Below are 16061 nucleotides of genomic sequence, written 5' to 3' on the forward strand. Positions count from 1 at the left end.
ATCTCTCCCCTCTCACCTTAAACCTATGCCCTCTAGTTTTAGACTCCCCTACATTTGGGAAAAGATATTGACTATCTATTTTGTCTATGCCCTTCATTATTTTATAGACCTCTACAAGGTTGGATGAGGAAGTGGAGGGATGGGTAAGTAAGTTCGCTGATGACACTAAGGTCGGTGGTGTTGTGGATGATCTGGAAGGATGGCAAAAGTTGCAGCAGGACATAGATAGGATGCAGGACTGGGCGGAGAAGTGGCAGATGGACTTCAACGCGGATAAATGTGTAGTCGTCCATTTTGGCAGAACCAACGGGATGAACGAGTACACTATCAAGGGCAGAAGTCTGAGTAGTGTTGAAGAGCAGAAGGATCTTGGGGTCCGGGTCCACAGGACTCTTAAATCGGCCTCGCAGGTGGAGGAGGTGGTCAAGAAGGCGTATGGTGTACTGGCCTTCATTAATCGAGGGATTGAGTTTAGGAGTCGGGAGGTAATGCTGCAACTTTATAAGACCCTTGTCAGGCCTCATTTAGAGTATTGTGCGCAGTTCTGGTCGCCTCACTATAGGAAAGATGTAGAAGCTATTGAAAGGGTACAGAGGAGATTTACAAGGATGTTGCCTGGACTGGGAGGCATGCCTTATGAAGTTAGGTTGAGGGAGCTGGGACTCTTTTCCCTGGAGAGAAGAAGGTTGAGAGGCGACCTGATAGAAGTTTACAAAATGTTGAGAGGAATAGATAGGGTGGACTCTCAGAGGCTATTTCCCCGGGTTGAAATGGTCGCTACGAGAGGACACAGATTTAAGGTGCAAGGAGGGAAGTTCAGAAGTGATGTTGGGGTAAGTTTTTCACTCAGAGGGTGGTGAGTGAATGGAATCGGCTGCCGTCAGTGGTGGTGGAGGCGAACTCGCTGGGGTCTTTTAAAAGACTCCTGGATGAGTATATGGGGTTTAATGAGATTGAGGGTTATAGATAGGTCTGTAGGTTGGTAGGTGATGATGTGATCGGCGCAACTTGTGGGACGAAGGGCCTGTTTGTGCTGTAGTGTTCTATGTTCTATGTTCTAAGGTCACCCTTCAGCCTCCTACGCTCCAGAGGAAAAAGTCCCAGTCTATTCAGTCTCTCCTTATGACTCAATCCATCAAGTCCCAGTAGCATCCTAGTGAATCTTTTCTGCACTCTTTGTAGTTTAATAATATCTTTTTGAGTTTAAGAGCCGTGGGGTTATGCTGCAACTATACAGGATCTTGGTGAGACCACATTTGGAATATTGTGTGCAGTTCTGGTCACCTCACTATAAGAAGGATGTGGAAGCATTGGAGAGAGTGCAGAGGAGATTTACCAGGATGCTGCCTGGTTTGGAGAGTAGGTCTTATGAGGAAAGGTTGAGGGAGCTGGGGCTTTTCTCATTGGAGCGGAGGAGGATGAGAGGCGACTTAATAGAGGTTTATAAGATGATGAGGGGGATAGATAGAGTGGACATTCAGAGACTATTTCCTCAGGTGGATGTAGCTGTTACTAGGGGGCATAACTATAAGGTTCATGGTGGGAGATATAGGAGGGATGTCCGAGGTAGATTCTTCACTCAGAGTGGTTAGGGTGTGGAATGCACTGCACCAAAGTCGGAGGTGTGGTAGATTGTGAGGAAGGGTGTCATAGTTTGCAGGGAGACTTAGACAGGTTGCAGAGCTGGGCCGAGAGGTGGCGGATGGAGTTTAATGCGGAGAAGTGTGAGGTAATTCACTTTGGTAGGAATAACAGATATGTCGAGTATAGGGCTAACGGGAGGACTCTGAATAGCGTGGATGAACAGAGGGATCTAGGTGTATGTGTACATAGATCCCTGAAAGTAGGGAATCAAGTAGATAAGGTTGTTAAGAAGGCATACGGTGTCTTGGCGTTTATTGGTAGAGGGATTGAATTTAGGAGTCGCAGCGTCATGTTGCAACTGTACACAACTCTGGTGCGGCCGCACTTGGAGTATTGTGTGCAGTTCTGGTCCCCACATTATAGGAAGGATGTGGAGGCTTTGGAGAGGGTGCAGAGGAGGTTTACCAGGATGTTGCTCCTCATTGTTCCTGAGGAGCAGTAGCGAGAGGCAGTGATTTTTGGGCGTGTGAGGAGGCAGCAAAAAAGGTACATTTTTCTGTTTATATTGTTTAACTTTTTATTTCTAGTTTTTAAGTCGTGAGTTTCGGCGGTTTTTTTTTAAATTAGTTAGAAACCGGAAGTCGTCACTAGGACGCTTACCGGTAGTTGTAGTTTTTTTTTCTCGGGGCCCCTAACCCTATAAATTAGCGCAGAGAGGATACCCGATTCTCTACACTGGTAGAGAATCCCACCCTCCCACCTCCTCTAACCTAATTATAAGTGTGGGGGAAGTTTTTTTTTAATATTTTTATTTTTCTGCTGGTAATTGTTTCAGGGATGGCAGTTCAGGCAGTAAGCTGCATCTCATGTGGGATGTATGTGGTGAGGGACTCTGGTAGTGTTTCAGGTGATTTTACTTGTAGGAAGTGTGTTAGATTGCAGCTTCTGGAGGAGCGTGTAAAGGAGCTGGAGGTGGAATTAGAGGAACTCCGCATAATTGCGGAGGAGGTCATCGATAGGAGTTATAAGGAGATAGTCACTCCTAGAAATGAGTCTTGGGTCACTGCCAGGAGGAGGGGAAAGAAGCAAGTTGGGGGACAATCCCCTGAGGCTGTTCCCCTCCAAAATAGGTTTTCGGTCCTGGAGGCTACAGATGAGGAGGAATCAACTGGCGATAGCCAAAGGGAGCAGGTCTCTGGGGGTGAGCCTATTGTAAAAGCTCAGGTGGTTAGGGGATGTAAAAGATTGGGCCTCGTGATTGGGGACTCCACAGTTAAGGGGATGGATAGGAGAGTCGGAAGTAATGGTAGGGACTCAGGGCTGGTGTGTTGCCTACCAGGGGCTGGGGTCTGGGATGTATCGGAAAGGGTATTCAGGACTCTTAGGGGAGAGGGAGATCAACCCCAAGTTATAGTTCATGTGGGGACGCATGACATAGGGAGGTTAAGGGAAGGGGATATTAAGCAGAGATTTATGGAGTTGGGGTGGAAACTAAAGGCCAAGTCAGAGAGAGTGGTTATCTCCGGACTCTTGCCTGTGCCACGAGATAGTTTAGAGAGGAATAGAGAGGGAAAGTTTGAACTCGTGGCTGAGGGGATGGTGCAGGAGGGAGGGGTTCAGGTACTTGAGCAATTGGGGCTCATTCTGGGGAAGGTGGGACCTCTATAAGAGGGATGGGCTACACCTGAATCAGAGGGGAACCAATATCCTGGGGGGTAAATTTGCAAAGGCTATGCAGGGAGGTTTAAACTGATTCAGAGGGGGTGGTGGGATCCTGAGTAGCGGGGGTGAAAGTGAGGGGGGCATAGATGGGGACTGCAATGCACGGCATCATGGGGGTGGGGCGGAGCAGGGTTTGAAATGCGTATACTTTAATGCGAGGAGTATTCGCAATAAAGTGGATGAACTTGCAGCATGGATCAGTACCTGGGACTTCGATGTTGTGGCCATTTCAGAGACATGGATAGAGCAGGGTCAGGAATGGTTGTTGCAGGTTCCGGGGTTCAAATGCTTCAGTCGGAGCAGAGAAGGAGGTAGAAGGGGGGGAGGGGTAGCATTATTGGTCAAGGATTGTATCACAGTGTCAGAGAGGAAGTTTGATGAGGACTTGTCTGTTGAGGTAGTATGGGGCTGAGATTAGAAATAGGAGAGGAGAGGTCACCCTGTTGGGAGTCTTTTATAGACCTCCTAAAAGTTCTAGAGAGGTTGAGGAAAGGATTGCGGAGACGATCCTGGTTAGGAGTGAAAGTAATAGGGTAATTGTTATGGGGGACTTTAACTTTACTAATATTGATTGGAATTGCTATAGCTCTAGCTCGTTAGAGGGGTCAGTTTTTGTGCAAAGCGTGCAACTTTATAAGACCCTTGTCAGGCCTCATTTGGAGTACTGTGCGCAGTTCTGGTTGCCTCACTATAGGAGCTATTGAAAGGGTACAGAGGAGATTTACAAGGATGTTGCCTAGACTGGGAGGCATGCCTTATGAAGATAGGTTGAGGGAGCTGGGACTCGTTTCCCTGGAGAGACGAAGGTTGAGAGGCGACCTGATAGAAGTTTATAAAATGTTGAGAGGAATAGATAGGGTGGATTCTCAGAGGCTATTTCCCCGGGTTGAAATGGTCGCTACGAGGGGACACAGATTTAAGGTGCGGGGAGGAAAGTACAGAAGTGATGTTAGGGGTAAGTTTTTCACTCAGAGGGTGGTGAGTGAATGGAATCGGCTGCCATCAGTGGTGGTGGAGGCGAACTCGCTGGGGTCTTTTAAAAGACTTCTGGATGAGTATACGGGGTTTTATGGGATTGGGGGTTATAGATAGGTGTTGATGTGATCGGCGCAACTTGTGGGCCAAAGGGCCTGTTTGTGCTGTAGTGTTCTATGTTCTATGTTCTATGAAGGTTTTTTGACTCAGTATGTAGATAGGCCAACTAGAGGTGAGGCTATATTGGATTTGGTGCTGGGAAATGAGCCAGACCAGGTGCTAGACTTGGAAGTTGGTGTGCATTTTGGTGATAGTGACCACAATTCAGTTACGTTCACCTTAGTGATGTAAAGGGATAGGCATGAACCTTGGGTCAGTAGTTTTAGCTGGGGGAAGGGTAATTATGAGGCTATTAGGAGAGAATTAGGAAGCATAGGTTGGACTAGGAGACTACAGGGACTGGGAACGTCCGAGATGTGGAGTTTTTTCAAGGAGCAGCTACTGCGGGTCTGTGATAGGTATGTCCCTGTCAGGCAAGGAGGATTTGGTAGGGCTAGGGAACCGTGGTGCACTAAAAAAGTTGATTCGTTGGTTAAAAAGAAAAAGGAGGCTTATGTTCGGATGAGGCTTGAGGGCTCAGGTAGTGCATTAGAAAGCTTTAGATTGGCTAGGAGGGAGTTGAAGAGTGAGTTAAGAAGGGCTAAAAGAGGACATGAGAAGACTTTGGCTGATAGGATTAAGGAGAATCCTAAGGCGTTCTATAGGTATGTCAAGAACAGAAGGTTGGTCAGGGCAAGATTAGGGCCAGTTACAGACAGTAGAGGGACATTGTGTGTGGAACCGGAAGAGATTGGTGAGGCATTGAACCAATATTTCTCGTCGGTGTTCACGCAGGGGGACATAAATATAGCTGAGGAGGACACTGGGTTGCAGGGCTGTAAACTAGACAGTATTGCAGTTGATACGGGGGATGTGCTGGATATTCTTGAGGGTTTGAAAATAGATAAGTCCCTTGGTCCGGATGGGATTTACCCTAGGATTCTCTGGGAGGCAAGAGAGGTGAATGCAGAGCCTCTGGCTCTGATCTTCAGGTCGTCGTTGGTCTCTGGTATAGTACTGGAAGATTGGAGGTTAGCGAATGTTGTCCCATTGTTTAAGAAGGGGAACAGAGACTTCCCCGGGAATTATAGACCGGTGAGTCTTACTTATGTTGTGGGCAAGGTTTTAGAAAAAATTATTAGGGATAGGATTTATAGTTATTTGGAGTGTAATGAATTGATTAGAAATAGTCAGCATGGTTTTGTAGCGGGTAGGTCGTGCCTTACTAACCTTATTGAGTTTTTTGAGAAGGTGACCAAAGAGGTGGATGGGGGTAAGGCAGTTGACGTGGTGTATATGGATTTTAGTAAGGCGTTTGATAAGGTTCACCATGGTCGGCTTCTGCAGAAAATGCAGATGTATGGGATTGAGGGTAATCTAGGAAATTGGATCAGGAATTGGCTAGCAGATAGGAGACAGAGGGTGGTGGTTGATGGTAAATATTCGTCATGGAGTTCGGTTACGAGTGGTGTGCCTCAGGGATCTGTTTTGGGGCCACTGCTGTTTGTAATTTTTATTAATGATCTGGATGAGGGTATAGTTGGGTGGATTAGTAAATTTGCTGATGACACCAAAGTCGGAGGTGTGGTAGATAGTGAGGAAGGGTGTCATAGTTTGCAGGGAGACTTAGACAGGTTGCAGAGCTGGGCCGCGAGGTGGCGGATGGAGTTTAATGCGGAGAAGTGTGAGGTACAAAGAACAACCCAGCACGGGAAACAGGCCCTTCGGCCCAACAAGCCCGCCCCGCTGCATCACCCTACACCTATTCTACCCTGCGTGTCTACAAATAGAACCCCTGACTTAACCAGATTCAGGGGAGAATAGTGTCAATTTGGTAAAACCAATCAGCCTAAGAGCACATCTTTGGGGTGTGGGAGGAAACCGGAGCGCCCGGAGGAAACCCACGCAACCACAGGGAGAATGCACAAACTCCCACAGACACAGGCCCAAATCCATGTATCAGCACAGCTGGCAGTGCTAGTCACTGAGCTGTTGCGGCGCCCGTCTACCGGTCCAGGATCAAGCACACACACCGACACGAAGTACTAGGCCACTCCCGGAACCTCCAAGAGCAGCCCACGCACGACCCACCGTGTGCATGCCCCTCGTTTGACAACAAGGTGGACCTCCACCTGCGGAATAAAAAGACAAAAACGTTAACTTACAAGCCTGCCTTTCCGGTGTCTCCCGAGGTTCTGACCTTATTTAATAGCCCCTACTATAACCCTCCATCCTCGTTTCACTCATGTGTCTGTCTAACTGAACCTTAAACGAGTCCAACGTTCCTGCCTCCACCACTCTACTCGGTAGCGCGTTCCATACCCCCACAACTCTCTGCTTAAAGAACCTTCCTCTCATATTCAAATTATACCTCTCCCCCCTCACCCTTAAATCATGTCCTCTTGTATTTGTAACCAGTCTAGGGAGCAGTCTCTCACTATTGACTCTGTCTATTCCCTTCAGTATCTTATATACCTCTATCATGTCCCCCCTCAATCTCCGTCTTTCCAAGGAGAACAGTCCCAGTTTCTCCAACCTTTCCTCGTAACCCAGCCCCTCTATGCCAGGCAACATACTGGTAAATCTCTGCACCTTTTCCAGAGACTCCACGTCCTTCTGGTAGTAAGGTGACCAGAACTGGACGCAGTACTCCAAATGTGGTCTAACTAACATTCTATACAACTGAAGCATTAGATGGCAGCTTTTAAACTCTATACCCCTTCCTATAAAGGCTAGCATTCCATAAGCCTTCCTGACAACATTCTCCACTTGTGTCGCAACCTTCATGGATTTGTGAACCTGCACTCCCAGGTCCCTCTGTGTTTCTATACTCCTAATTTGTCTACCTTTAATCACATAGCTCCTCTCTACATTATTCCTTCCAAAATGCATCACCTCGCATTTGTCAGGATTAAATTCCATCTGCCACCTATCTGCCCAATGCACCAACCTATCTATATCCTGTTGTATCACCTCACAATCCACTTCGGTACCCGCCAACCCTGCCATCTTGGTGTCATCAGCAAACTTGCTGATCACACCACCTACGCTCTCTTCCCAGTCATTTATGTAGACTACAAAGAGGAGAGGTCCCAGTACTGAGCCCTGCGGCACACCACTGGTCACTGGCGTCCAGCCCGACAAGGTCCCCTCCACAACTACCCTCTGTCTCCTATTACCCAGCCAGTTCTCAATCCACTTAGGTACCTGCCCTTGTATCCCATGCACCTTAACCTTTTCTACCAGCCTACCATGAGGGACTTTGTCAAACGCCTTACTGAAATCCATATAGATGACATCAACGGCTCTCCCGTCGTCAACCGTTTTTGTCACCTCCTCAAAGAATTCCACCAGATTCGTAAGGCAAGACCTCCCTCTAACAAAGCCATGTTGCGTATCCCCAATCAGACCGCAACGCTCCAAATGCTCATACATCCTACCCCTAAGTACTTTTTCCATTAATTTCCCTACCACCGATGTCAAACTCACGGGCCTATAATTTCCAGGATTATCCCTACTACCTTTTTTGAACAGCGGTACCACATTTGCCACCCTCCAGTCTTCTGGGACCTCACCTGTGTCCAAAGAAGAGACAAAGATTTGCGCCAGAGGCCCAGCAATTTCATCTTTCACCTCCCTAAGCAGCCTGGGATAAATACCATCAGGCCCCGGAGCTTTATCCGTCCTTACGCTACCTAAAAGCCCTAGCACTTCCTCTCTCGTAATAGATATTTGGTGATTCACTTTGGTAGGAATAACAGATGTGTAGAGTATAGGGCTAACGGGAGGACTCTGAATAGTGTGGATGAACAGAGGGATCTAGGTGTATGTGTACATAGATCCCTGAAAGTTGGGAATCAAGTAGATAAGGTTGTTAAGAAGGCATACGGTGTCTTGGCGTTTATTGGTAGGGGGATTGAATTTCGGAGTCGCAGCGTCATGTTGCAACTGTACACAACTCTGGTGTGGCCGCACTTGGAGTACTGTGTGCAGTTCTGGTCCCCACATTACAGGAAGGATGTGGAGGCTTTGGAGAGGGTGCAGAGGAGGTTTACCAGGATGTTGCCTGGTATGGAGGGGAGGTCCTATGAGGAGAGGCTGAGGGATTTGGGGTTGTTTTCGCTAGAAAGAAGGCGGCTAAGAGGGGATCTTATTGAAACATATAAGATGATTAGAGGTTTAGATAGGGTGGATAGTGATCGCCTTTTTCCTCGGATGGAGAAAGCTAGCACGAGGGGGCATGGCTTTAAATTAAGGGGGGGTAGTTATAGGACGGATGTCAGGGGTAGGTTCTTTACCCAGAGGGTGGTGAGGGATTGGAATGCCCTGCCTGCTGCAGTTGTAAATGCGCCTAGTTTGGGGGCGTTTAAGAGATCCGTGGATAGGTTTATGGACGAAAAGGGATTGGTTTAGATTAGTGGGTCATTTTTTTTTTTAACTGGTCGGCGCAACATCGTGGGCTGAAGGGCCTGTTCTGCGCTATAATGTTCTATGTTCTATGCCATATGCCTTCTTGACTACCTTCTCCACCTGCATTGCCACTTTCAGTGACCTGTGTACCTGTACACCCAGATCCCTCTGCCTATCAATACTCTTAAGGGTTCTGCCATTTACTTTATATTTCCTATCTGTATTAGACCTTCCAAAATGCACTACTCCTTAACTAATACTGCAATGCCTCCTCCTCTCTTACCTCCAGCACAGTGGTTAGCACTTCTGCCTCCAGCTCCAGGGACCTGGGTTCAATTCCGGCCTCAGGCCATTGCCTGTGTGGAGTTTGCATGTTCTCCTATGTTTGTGTGGGTTTCCTCCAGGCGCTCCAGTTTCCTTCCATAGTCCAAAGATGTGAGGGTTTGATTGATTAACCATGCTCAATTAGCCCTAAGGTCATAGAACACAGAACATTACAGCGCAGTACAGGCCCTTCGGCCCTCGATGTTGCGCTGACCAGTGGAACCAATCTAATGACCCTCTAACCTAAACTATTCCAATGTTATCCATATGCCTATCCACTGACCATTTGAATGCCCTTAAAGTTGGTGAGTCCACTACTGCTGCAGGCAGGGCATTCCACGCCCTTACTACCCTCTGAGTAAAGAACCTACCTCTGACATCCGTCCTATAACTACCACCCCTTAATTTAAAGCTACGTCCCCTCATGTTAGCCATCACCATCCAAGGAAAAAGGCTCTCACTGTCCACTCTATCCAATCCTTTGGTCATCTTGTATGTCTCAATTAGGTCACCTCATAACCTTCTTCTCTCCAATGAAAATAACCTCAAGTCCCTCAGCCTTTCCTCATAAGACCTTCCCACCATACCAGGCAACATCCTGGTAAACCTCCTCTGCACCCTTTCCGATGCCTCCACATCTTTCTTATAATGCAGCGACCAGAACTGTACCCAATACTCCAAGTGCGGCCGCACCAGAGTTTTGTACAGTTGCAACATGATCTCACAGCTCTGAAATTCAGTCCCTCTACCAATAAAAGCTAACACACCGTACGCCTTCTTAACAACCTTATCAACCTGGGTGCCAACTTTCAGGGATCTATGCACATGCACCCCGAGATCTCTCTGCTTGTCGACACTATCAAGAGTCCTTCCATTAGCCCTATATTCTGTGCTCCTGTTACTCTTACCAAAGTGAATCACCTCACACTTTTCTGCATTAAACTCCATCTGTCACCTCTCAGCCCAGCTCTGCAGCTTATCTATGTCCCTCTGCAAACTGTAACATCCATCCTCACTGTCTACAACTCCTCCGACTTTGGTGTCATCAACAAATTTATTAACCCATCCTTCTATACCCTCATCTAGGTCATTTATAAAAATGACAAACAGCAGTGGCCCCAAAACAGATCCTTGAGGTACACCCCTTGTAACTGAACTCCAGGTTGAATATTTCCCATCGACCACCACCCTCTGTCTTCTATCAGCTAGCCAATTCCTGATCCAAACTGCTAAATCACCCTCAATCCCATGCATCTGCATTTTCTGCAATAGCCTACCACGGGGAACCTTATCAAACACTTTGCTAAAATCCATATACACCACGTCAACTGTTTTCGCCTTATCCATCTCTTTGGTCACCTTCTCAAAAAACTAAGGTTTGTGAGGCACGACCTACCCTTCACAAAACTGTCAGGGGGATTAGAAGGGTAAATGCATGGGGTTGTGAGCTAGGGCCTGGATGGGGTTGTAGTCGGTGCAGGCTCGATGGGCTGAATGGCCGTCTGCTACACTGTCGGGATTTTGTGATTCTCCTGCTATGTTTCACCTGAACGTTCTATATCCTGGAATGTTGAGTTGTCAGTTGTCCTTCCTTCAACTCTGTGCCGTGAGATTGCAGAGCAACTGCTGGAGACTTTGGTTCCAAACTTCACCCCCCGTTGTCGATTGGTTGAACTGGTGATTACAGATATTAACAATGTGACTATGTCTCCTTGTGTCAGAACTTATTTTGTTTTCCCTTCTAAAGGAAAGGTGTTGTCATCAGCAACAGGGCTGGAAGTTCTGGATCTCTCCATGAATAAAGATGTGGGAAGTGGCCTGGGAATCTTATTTCAGGAGTTAAAGCATGTACCTCATCTGCAAGTGTTAAAATTGCACCTCTGTGGCTTGACGAAGGACAATTTCTCTGATTTAGGTAATTACTCTTCAGTGGCACGTGGCCATAGTGGATTGAGAAAATAAAATGATTTGATAGTAAGCAGGCTAGTATTTAAAGAAATAGGTCAAGGTCTAGGATATATATTACTTATATTTATCCACAATACAAACACAAAGAAAAGTAAATCAACTGTAATTAAATCAAATGAAGTGACTTATACTTTTTCTGGCAAATTTATAAGCCTGAGGATTGGGAGTAATTTAGAATTCAGCGTAAGAGGACCCAGAAACTGATAGAGAAAGGGAAAAGTGAGTATGACTGCAAGCTAGCGAGGAAAGATGGACAATTTCAGCTTCTTTAGATATGTGAAAATGAAAATATTAGCTAAGAGAAATGTGGACCCTCAACAGGTGGAGACAGCAGAATTTATAGCGAACAGGATTGGAAGGGAGGCTGAACAGTTAGCGAGATCTTCTGGTTGAAGATCTCTCGTTGAAGATGATCACCGTGGCACAAGTGGGAATAAGTCATCCTTTAGTTACCTCAGTCACGTAGTCGACAAGGATGGTCTCTGTAAAGACCCTAAGCAAATTACAGTGATCCTCGATATGCCAAGACACAGATCGTGTCAAGGTTGCCATTTTTAGGGCTAATTGATTATTACGAAAAGTTCACCCCAAACCCTGCAATGTGATTAAATGGGAATGAGAAAAATATCAGCCATGATTGAATGGCGAAGCAACTCGATGGGCTGAATGGCCTAATTCTGCCCCTATGTCTTATGGTCTTATGAGTAAAGCCACTTCTTATTTTACTGCGTGCTAATCAATAATAAAATTGGACGAAGGAGTGTGAAAGTGTGTACAAAGCAGCTAAAAACGTATTCCAGCAATCCGAGGTACTTTGATCCAGAATTAAAACTTCAACTAGCTCTGAAGTATCCCCTAATGGGGTGGCAACCAGGGGAGGACAACCAATAGCGTTTGCGACACTAAACCCTATTAAGCATAGAACAGCTCAAAGTGTTTGAGGTAACTTTGGCAGTGAACAATTTCACCAATACCTGAATGGCAGAAGATTTACTTTATTGACCAAGCACAAGTCATTGAGAACCATTAATGACCTGGTTAACAGGTCATCGAGAACCATTTTTGGTCCATACTGGGAATTCCATCGTTAACTGGAAGATGGGCATTGCTATTATCAGCACGTGATCATAAACCAAGTATTGGAGATCAGAACAGCATGACAACACAGACATCTTATCGAGATTGCTACTTAAGGATAAAACGAAATCACAAGACAGCTACATCGTCATATTGGGTTTCTCCCAGGAAGAGAATGTTCCAGTAATGTCACCTCAAGTGTAAAGGCACATGAGGAATGATCTGGTAATAGGACAGATTATGGACATGGTTTTAAGAGGAATATCACTGGACAGACAAAAGAAGATTTCTGAATTCAGACCAAGTGAGGTGATGGCCTATGGTATTAACACTAGACAATTAATCGAGAAACTCAGCTAATGTTCTGGGGACCTGGATTCGAATCCTGCCACGGCACATGGTGGAAATTGAGTTCAATAAAAAAAAATCTGGAATTAAGAATCTACTTATGACCATTGTCAATTTTAAAAACTCATCTGGTTCACTAATGTCCTTTAGGGAAGGAAATCTGCTGTCCTTACACAGTCTGACCTACATGTGACTCCAAAGCCACAGCAATGCGATTGCCTCTCAGCTGTTCTCTGAAATGCCCGAGCGAGTCACTCAATTCCAGGGCACCTATGGATTGGCAACAAATGTTCACTAGCCAGTAATGCGCATGTCCCACAAGTAGATATATGGGGTTACAGAGATAAGGCCCTGGGCAAGATGCTCTGTCAGAGTTGGTGCAAACATGATGGGCCAAGTGGCTTCCTTCTGCACTGTAGGGATTCCACGATTCTGTGCTTACAAAGCCAAATCCTGGATCAACTGCACAAAGGTCAGATAGAAGTCGCACAAAGTGATGTTTGGTGGCTGGGACTTGACCCACAAATGAGAAAAAGTGGGTCCTGCGCTAGAATACGCAACCCCTACAAACATTTCACCGTGAGAGTGACCAAAACAACCGCAAGAGGACACAGGTTTAAGGTGCTGGGGAGTAGGTACAGAGGAAATGTCAGGAGTAAGTTTTTCACTCAGAGGGTGGTGGGTGAGTGGAATCAGCTGCCATCGGTGGTGGTGGAGGCAAATTTGTTAGGGTCTTTTAAGAGACTTCTGGATGAGTGCATGGGACTTAATAGGATTGAGGGTTATAGATAGGCCTAATAGGTAGAGATAAGATTGGTGCAACTTGAGGGCTGAAGGGCCTGTTTGTGGTGTAGTTTTTCTATGATTCTGACTCTGGCAGAGGACACACTGACTTACATAAAAACATAAGGAATAGGAGCAGGAGTAGGCCATCTAGCCCCTCAAGCCTGCCCCGTCATTCAATAAGATCATGGCTGATCAGAACTGGCTCAGTTCCACTTTCCCACTTTCTCCCCTTGCCTACCAAAAACCTATCTACCCGCGTCTTAAATATATTCAGCGAGGTAGCCTCCACCACTTCAACGGGCAGAGAATTCCAGAGATTCACCACCCTTTGAGTGAAGAAGTTCCTCCTCAACTCCGTTCTAAACTGCCCCCGCCCCCCTTATCTTGAAGCTGTGCCCTCAAGTCCTGCTATCCTTTCTGAGCGGGAAGAATCTCTCTACCTCTACCCTATCCATCCCTTTCAACATCTTATACGTCTCTTTAAGATCCCCCCTCATCCTTCTAAACTCCAACGAGTACGAGCCCAGTCTATTCAATCTCTCCTCATAGTTCAACCCCCTCATCTCTGGTATCAGCCTAGTGAACTCCTCTGCACTCCCTCCAAGGCCAAAATATCCTTGCGCAAGTGCGGCGACCAAAACTGCACACAGTACTCCAGCTGCAGCCTCACCAGTACCCTGTACAGCTGCAGCAAGACCTCCCTACTTTTATATTCAATCCCCCTCGCTATGAAGGCCAGCATCCCATTCGCCTTCCTGATCACCTGCTGCACCTGCAGACTGGGTTTTTGCGACTCGTGCATAAGGACCCCCAGGTCCCTCTGCACCGTAGCATGCTGCAGCTTTTCGCCCTTTAAATAGTAGTCCCTCCTACTATTATCCCTACCAAAGTGGATAACCTCACACTTGACTTAGCGAGACCCAGTGAAGGCAACGTGTTTCTCATCCTATGGATGAGCTTTCAAGATGGTCCAAAGTCAGGATGATCCAATCCATCGAGGAGTTGAGTTGTTTGAGATTTGGACGGCTCAAACAACAAATCAGCGATAATAGGACACAATTCACACCCTGGGAATTTGTAGATTACTTGAAGAACAACGGTGTATATAACACGATAGGACTATCCCATATTCTCCATCCGCTAACAGATTGATGGAGAGGTTAGTACAGTCCCTGAAACATGCCATCAAAGCAGTAGTGTCCTCACTACGGGAAGGATGTAGAAGCTATTGAAAGGGTGCAGAGGAGATTTACAAGGATGTTGCCTGGATTGGGAGGCATGCCTTATGAAGATAGGTTGAGGGAGCTGGGACTCTTCTCCCTGGAGAGACGAAGGTTGAGAGGCGACCTGATAGAGGTTTATAAAATGTTGAGAGGAATAGATAGGGTGGATTCTCGGAGGCTGTTTCCCAGGGCTGAAATGGTTGCTACGAGAGGACACAGGTTTAAGGTGCTGGGGAGCAGGTACAGAGGAGATGTTAGGGGTAAGTTTTTCACTCAGAGGGTGGTGAGTGAATGGAATCGGCTGCCTTCGGTGATGGTAGAGGCGAACTCGCTGGGGTCTTTTAAAAGACTTCTGGATGAGTATATGGGATTTAATGGGATTGGGAGTTGCAGATAGTTCTATGGCTTGGTAGGTATAGATGTGATCGGCACAACTTGTGGGCCGAAGGGCCTGTTTGTGCTGTAGTGTTCTATGTTCTAAAGTGTCAAACGATGAAGTTTACAATTTATTTATAAGTCACAAGTGGGCTTACATTAACACTACAGTGAAGTTTCTGTGAAAATCCCCTAGTGGCCACATTCCCGTGCCTGTTTGGGTACATTGAGGGAGAATTCTGCAAGGCCAATGCACTTAACCAGCACATCTTTCAGACTGGGAGAAAACTGGAGCCTCCGAAGAAAACCCACACAGACATGGAGAGAATGTCCGCATGGACAGTGACCCAAGCTGGGTCCCTGGTGCTCTGAGGCAGCAGTGCTAACCACCGTGCTGCCCTTCTGGCAAAGTTTTCCTATCCAGGAGTGGAAACAACTTTCCTGTGTCCTTTTGAAACTTGGCTTATTCCACCATTTACAATTCACTGGGAAAGCTGTTCCTGCGAATGGTGCTTTGATGGATAAAAACTGGTTGGCAGACAGGAAACAAAGAGTAGGAATAAATGGCCATTTTTCCAAATGGCAGGCAGTAACTCGTGGAGTGCCACAGGGATTGGTGCTGAGACCCCAGCTATTCACTATCTATATTAATGATTTGGGTGAGGGAACTAAATGTAATATCTCCAAATTTGCAGATGATGCAAAGTTGTGTGGGAGGGTGAACTGTGAGGAGGATGCAGAGATGCTTCAGTGTGATTTGGACAGGCTAAGTGTGTAGGTATCTGCATGGCAGATGCAGCATAATGTGGATAAATGTGAGGTTATCCACTTCAGCAGCAAGAACAGGAAGGCAGATTATTATCTGAACAGCTGTAGATAGAGAGTGGGAGAATATGCAACAGGGCCTGAGTCTCCTCGTGCACAGTGGGTTAGCACTGCTGCCTTGCAGCACCAGGGATCCGGATTCAATTCCAGGCTTGGGTCACTGTCTGTGTGGAGTTTGCACATCCTCCCCGTGTCCATGTGGGTTTCCTCCCACAGTCCAAAGATGTGCAGGTGAATTGGATTGGCCATGCTAAATTGCCCCTTAGTGTCAGGGGGACTAGTTAGAGTTATAGGTTTAGGGTTTGGGTAGGATTGTTGGTGCAGACTCGATGGGCTGAATGGCCT

General features: G+C 46.7%; 1 protein-coding gene across 4 annotated transcripts in view; it reads left to right on the top strand.

The window, feature by feature from the left end:
- Positions 1 to 16061, top strand: part of lrrc31 (leucine rich repeat containing 31) — a 113148-nt gene that overhangs the window by 62981 nt on the left and 34106 nt on the right. For 3 of the 4 annotated variants that reach the window (XM_080186153.1, XM_080186152.1, XM_080186155.1), the window contains exon 7: positions 10862 to 11029. The exons of the other annotated variant lie outside the window; for it this stretch is intronic. In XM_080186153.1, coding sequence (XP_080042279.1) covers positions 10862 to 11029 — 168 coding nt within the window. The remainder of the gene's footprint in view (positions 1 to 10861; positions 11030 to 16061) is intronic. 4 annotated transcript variants of the gene reach the window in all.

The sequence above is a fragment of the Carcharhinus amblyrhynchos genome, chromosome 3, assembly GCF_965287045.1.
Source record: "Carcharhinus amblyrhynchos chromosome 3, sCarAmb.v2.hapA, whole genome shotgun sequence".
Lineage (NCBI taxonomy): Eukaryota > Metazoa > Chordata > Chondrichthyes > Carcharhiniformes > Carcharhinidae > Carcharhinus > Carcharhinus amblyrhynchos.